Source organism: Trachemys scripta, chromosome 6, assembly GCF_013100865.1.
Source record: "Trachemys scripta elegans isolate TJP31775 chromosome 6, CAS_Tse_1.0, whole genome shotgun sequence".
NCBI lineage: Eukaryota > Metazoa > Chordata > Testudines > Emydidae > Trachemys > Trachemys scripta.
Window position 1 is genome coordinate 101,021,620 of NC_048303.1, and position 11,644 is coordinate 101,033,263.

At 41.3% G+C, this 11,644-nt stretch overlaps 1 protein-coding gene across 4 annotated transcripts in view; it reads right to left on the bottom strand.

Moving 5' to 3' along the window:
* Positions 1-11,644, bottom strand: part of CNTLN (centlein) — a 286,401-nt gene that overhangs the window by 146,219 nt on the left and 128,538 nt on the right. For all 4 annotated transcript variants that reach the window (XM_034773873.1, XM_034773872.1, XM_034773875.1 and 1 more), the window contains one exon: positions 5,667-5,840. In XM_034773873.1, the coding sequence (XP_034629764.1) occupies positions 5,667-5,840 (174 nt within the window). The remainder of the gene's footprint in view (positions 1-5,666; positions 5,841-11,644) is intronic.

Genomic DNA, 11,644 nt, shown 5'->3' on the forward strand with positions numbered 1-11,644 from the left:
GTATGGCCGGATCTGCCAGCATCATCTTGGTACCAGATTGGTACTGCCAGTGCATAGGGAGAATGGTCTCTTCTGTCTCTTTAGATTGCTGGAACTGATCCTGCCCTCTCAGGGTGCAGTTTTGCAGCACTGGTAGCTATATTATTACCAATACCTGCCTTTTGCTTTGAGTTCTGGGTGCACCCATTTGGGGACACGGAGTCTCAGGTGGTGCCGGATGAAATAGGAAAAGAGACCTCTTTTTAGAGGATTTGTGGGGTGATTTATCCCTCTTCTTGCAAGAATGTTTACCCTTGCCTTCACTGTGTCTCCATTTCAGTCTTTGGGCTTGTACAAGGACTCTGAACTGGCTGATCCTGAAGCCAGAGAGATGCTACCAAGAGGTTCAGGTTGGGTAGAAGGGGATCAGGAAGGCCCAGGGTCTGAATAAGTGTCACTGAGAACTCCATAAGGCGTCTCCAAAGTCTGAACTCTTGAAGGTCCCTGGTACACAGTGAAAAAGCATGACAGATGTCACATCTCAAGGGGATGTGGGGATACAGGCAGCTCTTGTATGGATCACTCATCAGGAACACCAAGAGGCAAGTGAAGCAGAGTTTGAAGCCTGGAACCTTGGGCATAATAGGTGCCCCAAAAAGTTGGGGAGCGGAAGGGGGGGAAGCCCCCTCATCCCCAAAGTAACTAAACTAAACTACTAAAACCTAAAACAATGTACAGGATTAAAGATAAAGCAGGAACACTGGCAGTGTAGAGACACAAAAGGGTTCTGCGTTTGACTATAAGTGGTAAAAAAGAAATGAGACATGGTCCATCTGTGCCACCCCTTATGTCCTCAGTTGGAAGCATGAGGAAATGCAGGTACCAACCAACGGACACTTCTATTGAAGAATTTCCAGTCCAGGGTGCATGGAGCACACATGCTCCCACACTGAATACCATAGGGACCAGCACTCAAAAAAGAATATTGTGTTTCCTGCCCAAAGACAAGGAGAACAAGGGAAGCTGGTGGTGGCCTGACTGATATTAGGCACCGCAGCACTGAGCTGCCAGTTAGGAGGAAGGGTGGAAAGAAGGTGAGACAGGACCAGAGAAGAGAAGATCATACTCCCTTGATGGCTAGATGGCAGGGGAGTCATGAAACTTTTTTGCTGCAACACAGGGTCACAGTATAGAAAAGGTAGAGAACTATCCCCATTGATGACAGAGATACAAATAACGCCTAATGAGAAGTGGTGGGACTAGTAAGAACCGCATTACTGAACATACTTCAGTTTGAATATGTTGTTGTCTGTTAAGTAATCTGATCAGAGATCTGTGGAGAGAACAGACTGGGTCTGGGCTTTTCAGCGGCAGTCAGGTAATTCAAAGGCAGTCTTTGCCAGAAAACTGAAGTTTAATTTTTTAGCCAAGTTAGAGTAGTAAAAGGAGCTGTAATGTGATTGCCTGAGGCTGCTGCAATACTCAAATTGATTTCAAGAGGGAGATGGCTTCTGTAATACCTTGCCTCAAACTGCAAACTTAGTTGCTTCTGCTGCCAGGTTTAGGCACTTAAATTTGCAAATCAATCCTCAAATTACACAGTATTTTAAACACATTTACATCAAAACTATATACACCACTTTGGTGTTTTAAATATTTTTTTAAAAAACACCTCTTTGGAACAAAAAAAAATTAGTCTGTTTTTGGGGGGGGGGAAAGAGGGGGAAGAAAGATCAGCCTGAACGAGAAGAAGGCAATGCTGAAAGCTTTCATGGAAGTAGTCTTAAAGAACATCCACAAAAAATTATGCTAAGTAATGTGAGAAACAGACATAATTTCACTTTCCACTGTTAATGGAAAGATAAATATCTATGGGTTTTATGAAGGAAAGATGAAAGATTTTGTGTAACTTGTAGATAATAGGGAAAGGTTTTTTTATATGGATAGTCTTCTAACTGGATAAGCAACTTTTAGAACTGATTCTCTATACATAAGACTTCTCTGCAAATCACATGAAATACAGGCAGCACAAAGTGCCACTTTTCCCATAAGAATCTTGTACGATGAGTTTGCTCCATAAATCGTAACATGGGAAAAACTAAAACTTTACCAGGTTGTTTAATAATGAATGGAACTATTAAAGGTCTTAAAGTTAAGCATATACTTTGCTGGATCAAGGTGCTTTGGTGAATTGGACCTAAATCTCATTAGATGAAGGTAATTTGGCCTTTTGGCTAATGCCTTGGGCAACTGTAAGCTAATTCTGATACATCCATCAGAATGGGTTGCCACTAAGGTCAGAGCACTAAAGATATAATTTGATGTCACCTATTTGGAATATTGCAAAAACTGAGTCAGGGGCTCGTACAGGCCAAGTTAAGGGTGTTTGTAAGGAGAGCAAGAAAGGTAAATTTGTGGGCATATTGTATTTCATGGTGAATTTTATAACCATTGTGACTGAATTCTCACTTACTTTTCAAGAAGAGGAATGAGGATTTCTTATTGCTTAAGGCAACAAAAGTCAATCATGGTCTGCATGTCCAAGACCATATCATAGGGATGACAAGACAAATGACAATGAATATGCAAATTTAACAAGGCTTTTAACCATTAAGTCCCTTGTATTTCAGAAAACATAGGTTTTGGTTGAAATACTGTTTTCACTGTCCTGTAGCGCAGCAAGATGTAGTATGTGAATTTCTACAGTTGACATAATCAAAACAAGCTCATACATACATACATAGATACACACTGATGCACACTCCAAGACATAGCTCAGGTGGATAGTAAAATGATCACCTGTCCCAGTTTTACCAGGACAGGCCCAGTTTTTCATGCTGTCTACACAATCTTCTTTTGGAACACCTGAACATGTCCAAGTTTTACTTCATTTCATCAATCAAAATGTTTGGCTTTTTATAATGACAAAAAGTTTGTCTGAGATATTCCTATTCCGAATAGAGTTTGCTTTGTGTTTATTTGCTCTATGTTTACTAGGAACAGACACCCCAGTGGAATGAGGGTTCAGTGTGATGAACAGTGTTTAGAGTGAAGAGAAAGGTCACCATCAAAAAGAGCGTAGACACCATTAAAGGTGTTCTTTTCCTCAAAGTAAATACTAACAGCTGTTCAGTGTTTCATTCAGAACACTAAAGTTACTGTAAAAACATCTTCCATTCTGAAAAGCATGCACGTCGTTGAGTCAGAAGCTGGCAGTAGTTTTACCAGCATACTTTATAAAAAGGGGTAGTTTTTCTCTTATATGAATATTTTGCAACCCTTAAAAACCACTACAAAAGTGGCCTGGTTTTGTTTTTATTTTTTAAAATATGGTCACCTTAGCCTAAATATAGATATTTTGCAGTCCTAACAGACTAATTTCTAGTGCAGGAGTGGGCAAACTATGGCCCGTGGGCCGGATCCGGCCCCTCAGGGCTTTGGATCCAGCCCACAGGATTGCTACCTGTGGCGCCGCGGGCTCGGCGCCGCTCTCAGAAGCGGCCCACGGGCGGGGGGACAGAGGGCTCTATGTGTTGTCCTCGCCTCCAGACACCACCCCCCGCAGCTCCCATTGGCCGGGAATGGAGAACCGCAGCCAATAGGCACTTTGGCGGAGGTACCTGGAGGCGCAGCAAGGGCAGTGCACGCAGAGCCCTCTGCCCCCTCCCCCAGGGGCCGTAGTGCTTCTGGAGTGGCATGGGGCCGGGGACAGGGCAGGCATGCAGGGACCCTGGCCCTGGTGCGCACCGCTGCCACCCCGGAGCCGTTTTAGGTAAGCGGCACCAACCCGGAACTCGAACCCCTCCTGTACCCCGCTCCCCAACTCCCTGCCCTGATACCCCTCCTGCACCCCAACTCCCTGCCCTGAGCTCCCTGCTGCACCCTGCATCCCTCCAGCACCCCAATCCCCTGCCCTGAGCTCCCTGCTGCACCCTCAACCCTGTGCACCCCAACCTCTGCCCTGAGCCCCCTCCCACAGTCCACACCCCTCCTCTGTCCCAATCCCTTGCCCTGAGCCCCTTCCTACACCTCACACCCCTCCCACACCCCTCACTCCCTCCCGCACCCCAACCCCCTTGCCCGGCCCTGCATACAATTTCCCCACCCTTGCCCACCCCTGTTCTAGTGGTTGGAAAGGAATCTGGGAATAAAATATATTTGTAAACAGAACTAAATTAAGCACTCATCAAGAATAGCAGGCACTAGTGGAGGAACGAAGTAATGTGTTCTGTACCAGATGGACATTCTCTAGAATATTATTTGGGTATGTATATTTAAAATACTGACATTGAGTTCTTTAAGATTTGGCCCAGATGGCAATGGTACAGGTCTGTCTCATCTTATGTGGGGGTTCCGTTCCACAGTTAGCGCATAAAGCGAAAACCGCGTATAGCCAAAGTCCCATTGACTTTAATGGCAGGCGAAATCGCCCGCACTACAGGTATAGTATTAAAATTGTTATTTTTCTCTTTTTGTTTTTGCTGACCGCGTAAAGTTGAAATCGCGCATGTTAAATGCACGTAAGATGCGACAGACCTGTATTGAAATTTGTATGATTAGTCCTGTCCTTGCTTTAATATAACAAGGTCTCACACATTAAAAACAAAAATTAGAAGCTCTGCATAGCCGTCCAAAAGAGAAGAACAAGAAGAATGCAGAAAAATTGATTTTAATATACCTGAAAGAGACGACATCCCAAAAATTGGGACAATCATATTTTCTTGCTGGACAAACCCATTTAAAATTTTAAGCTTCCTGTGAACAAGTGATCTGAAAATAAGTATTTTGCAAGCATAATGTACACTATGGAATAATGAGGCAGAGCTGGCCACTCAAGGTCCTATAATATAGAATACTAGCTACTTGGTAATCTTCATAAGGGAACATCTTTGAGAAAGCAGAATGCCACCCCACTTTATTACCGACTGAGTTGCAAGCTAGATGGGGGTTTCTGTGAGTTTCCATGTGAAAATGGAAGGCATAAATGCCTTTCACCCCATGTGCTCTATAAAACCTCAAGAACAAAATCTTAGAAAAGTAAGGTGCTGACCTGGCTGATCCACACCAGTTTACGCTAATACCATAAATGAATATTCAACCATTAGAATTATTTTAATATCTATTTTATTAATAAGTAATGACTTTAAATAGAAAAAGGAATATAATTATAAATAAAACAACAAATAATCTAGAAAGATGCAATCTAGTACTTCACAAAAGATATCTGGACTATAAACTGAAGGAGTTCTACTTTTAGTACTTGGTATAAAATAACACCACTTCATATTCAAAAATTCAAAGGCATCATTTTGCATTATTTACAAACTCTTATAAAATAAAAATTCTTATTACTTATATTTCCACAGAAAGGAAAAAAGGGTATCCTAACAAACAGAATGAAATACTTAATATTCATTTTAAGAAATCTGCAAAGAATTTGGCCATTAAATAATTTAATTAAATTAAGAATCCTTTATTCTGTGTTAATAAGGTAAAACTTTCTACTCCCAGAAGTTATTTTAACAAGTCTTTGGCAGAAAATACAAACACCCTTCAAACAAGCTTCCAGAATTATAAGCGGCATGGACAGTTATTAAAACAGTTGTTATCTGGACCCCTGAGCAAAAATGTTTGTCTTTGCCAGCCTCATTTTGACATAACAACACAAGACAATAAAACTAACCTACCTCATGCTTTCTTCCAGACTTTACGTTTTTGCTTTCAAGGATGTCTGTGCTGCAAAAGCTATGCTCTGCTAGGTTAAGATTTGCTGTTTTCAATTTTTCCTGCAAAAACTGTATTTCAAATTTCTGTGATGCTATAAGACACTCTAGCTCATTTAAAGAAGGTTGTTGAAATGCCTAGAAAACAATAGCACAAGTATGTTTAATTAGTAACATTAAAAACCATAGAATTGTAATAAGAAAATATAGACAAAGCTGACTTCAGAAACAAGATCTTCTTTGTCACATGAATCTGTGCAAGATGTAAAAGCTTCCCTCCTTGGGAATCAAAGGTCTAATGATCTATCAAAAACAACTCCCTAAGATCTAGGTAAATGTATTTTCACAATATCACACATTTTTAAAGTCAGACGAAAACATTAAACAATTCTTTTATCATGATTTACAATGTCTGTCTCCATACAAATATTAAAGCAAGTTAGTGAAAAACAACTACTGCAGTCATTTTAACTACTACATGGAAAAAGCCAGGATTTCTTGACAAAAAGCTTTAACTCCAAAATTCATTAGTGCTAAAAATTAAGATCCCGAGCCTCTTGATATCAATAAATTACAAAACTAGAAGATAAACAACAGTGGCAATGTTACTCTCAGTACTACTTTGTAATCGTTTTAGAGTGCCCAAAAGTGTAGCAGATGCCTCGCAAAAATAAGTAAAGACACAGCCCTGACCTGTGGAGCTTGTAATGTAAATTCAGGCGATACAAGTAATGAGAGTCAAATTTAACAAAAGAGATGGAAGAGAAGACATACAAGAGAAGAGGAAGAGGAAGAGAAGGTTAATGACACTGGATCAAACTGTTACTCAGTAAGTCATGTACACATCTTCATAGTGCCACTGGATTCATTATTTCAAAATTTTAAATTTATTAACTCATTTTATAAAGACTCCTTGGCATAATAGAATAGGGACAAATTCTCATCCTGGCCCTGATTCAAAATCCATTGAAATCACTAGAAAGGACTTGTATGGACTTCAACCACCTTTAGATCGGGCCTCTGATGTATAAAAGTATCATCATTTACTTTAAGGGGAATATTCATTTCCATAAGGAAAGGAAGGTGCTAGAATAGCTATTAACACTTATTATTCCAGGTTTCAGAGTAGCAGCCGTGTTAGTCTGTATCCACAAAAAGAAGAACAGGAGTACTTGTGGCACCTTAGAGACTAACAAATTTGTTAGTCTGTAAGGTGCCACAAGTACTCCTGTTCTACTTATTATTCCTTTATCCAAATATACGCATCAAATAATCTGGCCAAAAAAAAATCCAAAAAACCAAAACTGTGCTGCAAGAAACCATTTGGTTAAGTCTGCTGGACAGTTTCCACATTCAAGCATATCGTCAGACAAATAGCAAAGTCTGAGCAAAAGGGCTTTGCTCACAAGTGAATACACTAAAAATACAGCAGGATTAAAGAATAGGAGAGAGGAGATAGCCAGATGATTCCTTGCTATGCAACTTTTTGCCCATAAGCACTATGAACTTAGTTCCTTCAAGTAAACACAAAACCAAAAATATGAAACATTCATTTTGTTAACATGATAAATAAGGTCACTCCTCAGCCAGACACAGAGCAGAAGGGTGGGGAGCTCTTCAGAGTGAGGGAATAAAAATGGTCAACACTCTTACTAACACAGTTCGTTTAACAATCTCTTGCACTCTATCAGCTATTTGAGATTATGTGGTTGCAGATAGGTGAACACTTCCTCTCCCCCATTTCTGATCCCCAGGGACACTAGAAGGCAAGCCTATAACGACTGGAAGATCATAAACAAAAAAATGAAAAAGAAAGGAGAAAGTGACAGGTACTTGGTTTGCCAACCACAGAAAGGAGGATTTCTATGAAGGTAGGATTCTTCACTTTACAATTTGTCAGAGCTTCTATACTACAGACACGTGAAAATAACCCAGAAGATAAGAGTAAAGCCAAGGAATAAAGGGTCTTTGCTGTTTTTTATTTAAGTAATATACTTTAGGACGTTAGATTTTATGGAGCTTTTCAATCACGTTTGCATATATAAAATGATTTAAAAAGTTCAATATAAAATAACATCCTCTTTTTCATTCTAATAAACATGCACACACACCCATGCTCATGCTCACTGAATAAAAGTTGTTTGCTGTTAAATTTTGAACGACATGTAAATGATACATCCATTAGATATAAAACAATTCCTTGCCAGCCTGCAAAAAGGGAGTGGACTCTCTAAACTCAAGGTACGTCTACACTTACCAGCAGTGTGCAGAGTACAGAAACTGCACACCCAGCTAGCACAGTTATAAATAGCAGTGTAGATGGTAGGACACGGCTTAGGCGAGTAAGTGCCCTATATGACTGAACCCCCAGGGCAAAGAACCTATGCAGCTCTCTACATGTCCGAGCAGTGCCTCCCACATCTACACTATAATTTTTAGCAGTGTAGTGCCTTCTGCCTCCCCACTGCTGAAGCATTTCTCTGCTGCAGTGAATGTCATGATGGGGCTTAGGCAGTCAGACCTAGTGGCAGACCCAGAGCAGGAGTCAAAATGAGGAACCCGAGCCAAGAATCAGAATTGTGAGTCGAGCAAAATGTCAGAGCTGGAGTCAGGAGTCAAAGACCTGGGGAAGGGATCAGGAACAAGGCAGGAACACATCAGGAAGCAAAGTTCATGAGTCAAGTGAGAACGCAAGGTCCAAAGAAGCAGCCAGCCAGTAATTCATCCAGTTGCACAGACAAATCCCTGTGCCTCCTTCTAGCTTAAATAGCACACCCAGACCAATCGATGGGGCCAGGTGCTCTGCTGGTCACGACTCTCATGGCCAGTGCCTCTGGTGGGGCTAGGGTTCCATTAGCCACTCAACCCAGTAATTAATAAGAAGCTTCTGGATGGCAGCTGGAAAGTGAAGGGTACTGGGATCAAGATCCATGGATCCTCACAGTGAAAGGTTCCAGCAGTGGGGAAAGGCTCCAGCAGCTTCCCCCTGGCAGAGCCTTTTCTTGCCACAGTGAAAGGCTCCAGCAGAGGAGAGCTGCCAGAGTCTTTTACTGCATGTGTAGCTACACATACTGCAGCAGCAAGAGTGGATACAGCCTGCCTTTCACCGCACCGTGTAGCTACACATGTAGTGCCTGTACTCTACACACGACGGTGTAAGTGTAGACATAGGCTTAGTTGTAACTATTTTAATTAAGGCCTATATTTTATTATGAAATGTAACTTTTTCAAAGTAGAAGAAAAATCCAAGACATTTATAATGAAACTTGAACCAGTAAGATTACAGTAGACAAATAAACTTAAGTCTCCTTTATGGTATAATTATTGGCAGGTTACTGTATTTCCGCTGTCAAATTTCCCCAGTCACCAATGAGATATGCATAAATGTTATGAAATGAAAATAAATGTAAGAACCACAAACTGGGTGAAACGTTGGCTACCCTGAAGTCAATGGCAAAACTCTCATTGACTTCAGTGAGCCCAGGATTTCACTCAAAGAATTTTTCTTCTGTTTATCTTTTTTCTCTAATTTTAAGAGTTGTGCAAAAATGAACATGCAGGGGTACTCATTGCAAATAATTCTACTAAATAAATATTTTCTCTTTCTCTCCTTTGCGTACGCGCGCACACACACACACACACACACACACACACACACACAGTAAATATGCATATTTCTCTGGGTTTTTATTTTATCAGAACCTTTTCAAGGGTCTGTGTTCATATCCTTAAAGTTATGCAGTGGATCACTATTACCTGTGTAGAATTTACTGTATGTTTCATAGGTAGAAGTTTTCAGAACCTACTGTATATTTTATAGGTTGCTCTTTCTGTGGTTTCAGGAACTCTGAGAACTCGCACCTTATTCTGAAGATGTCTATTTTCAAGACTGAGATTCTCTCTAATGAATGTAGTGTTTCTATTATGATGTTGTGTGTTACCTTCCAGTAACCATTTTAACCTTTTCTTCACCACCTGATATGCACTTTTCTGTGTTTACCAGTCTGGTAACAGTTTTTTTACTTGAGTTCAAAAGAACTTCTGAATTTCATGAGTTTTTAGATTTAAATTTAGACATTTTCCAAGCTATAAAAATTTAATCAAAGCTATCTCAAAGTTCAGGGATATTCAGATTTGGGGATGTGGCTCATTTCACATGGCACTAATGTAATTCAGTGTACTAAATTTCCTTAGGTTAGGAGAAAAAATAGTGAAAAACTAATTTTGAAGTGAAAGGGTTTGACTTTTGTGCTAGCCAGGCTTTTCTTCTGAACAGAAAATAACCTACTAAAGAAATACTATTCCAGGATTTGTGGATCTTGAAAGACAGCGTGAAATTCTGTCAGACCCATAGTGAGGAGTGGACACTGCCCTTTTTCAGCAATAGCAATCCTCTTTAGTTGTTCAGCTTTTCATCTGCACTCTTGTTTGGGTGCTACTGCAATACAAATGAAAAATAATAATGGAAATGTTAAAATTAAACTGACAGAAATTGCAGATTATTCACTGCATCCTGACATTAAAAAATGGACATGACCTTAAGAAGGAGTGGTGCTGCAGTTCAGGACTTAGGAAAGTAATCAAAACCCAAATCCTGCACCCACAGACTCCAATCCAGAATGTGTACTAAGGAGATCTGCAAAGACTGGAAATGAAAGAAGCCTTACGACACACCGAGGAGCAGCAGTGGAGCTCCTCTACAACTGCTAATGCAGAATCAGTGCTGTGGTAAACCTCTTTCCCGCTAGCTGGAATTCTAAGTCTCCACAAGGATGAGAGAGAATTGTCAGTAGCTCCATAAAGTTTCAATTCCTTCAAATTTGTCCCCAAACCTATAGGTTGCATTCGAAGTCCCTGTACAGTTATACTCCTACACAGGCTTCACATACATAGATTGAGTACACATTAAAAGCAGGCTCTCAGAACTGCCGAAGGTCAAGCATCTCACCTCGGGCATTTAGCAATCCTGTCACACCTTCCCACAGCCCTGCTGGAATGTAATGTACCCAACAGGGCTGCAGGGATTTTCTTGTACACATCTACCCCGATATAATGCTGTCCTCGGGAGCCAAAAAAATCTTACTGCGTTATAGGTGAAACCGCGTTATATCGAACTTGCTTTGATCCACCAGAGCGTGTCTCCCCCCTCCCCTCCCCGAGCGCTGCTTTACCGCGTTATATCCGAATTGGTGTTATATCGGGTCATGTTATATCGGGGTAGAGGTGTAGTTTTTCCACCAGTCATCAGGGACCACAATGATGGAAGAATAGCAGGCAGCCCAGCTGACTCTCCCACTTCTCCTCTTGCTGGATGGATCCAAGTGAGCATGGAGTAGCTGGGATCAAAAAGGTGACAGCTGTGGCCTTGAGGTGAGATGTCAAAGACTGACAGAGACTGGGGGTAAGACAGGGACAAAAAGAAAGGTCAGAGAGTGAGAGCAGGACATTTGCCCCATGGGACTGGCACACAATATGGGGACAAGGGCTGAAAGATGGCCACAGAGAAGGACAGAGGCTCAAGTGGGATGGGGCAAAGGTGAAGATATTGATCCAGGATTTGCAAACCCCACCTGCAGGTTGACTTGCCCAAAATCCCCATCTCCCCCTTGCCCAGATACTGTCCCACCCACTTCAGTCTGCCCTAAGCTCCCCCTTCTCCTCTTCCCCCTCACCTTCTCAACCCCACCTCACTGTTACCTTGGCTCCCCAAGCTGCCCCTAGCTATTCCAGCCCCTCACCCACTTCTGAGAGATTTAGGAAGATAGGGTGGGACTTGCTCATACTGTGTGGAGCATGGGTGGGAGAAGATCCTGAGGAGGAAATAGTGATTCGCTCTGAGCAGCAATAAATGTTAGGTATGACACTGCATCACAAAGTAAATTTGTAAGTTAATTTTTCTGTCAGTCACCAACGATGAGATCTTTTGTTTAGTAAAGATCAAT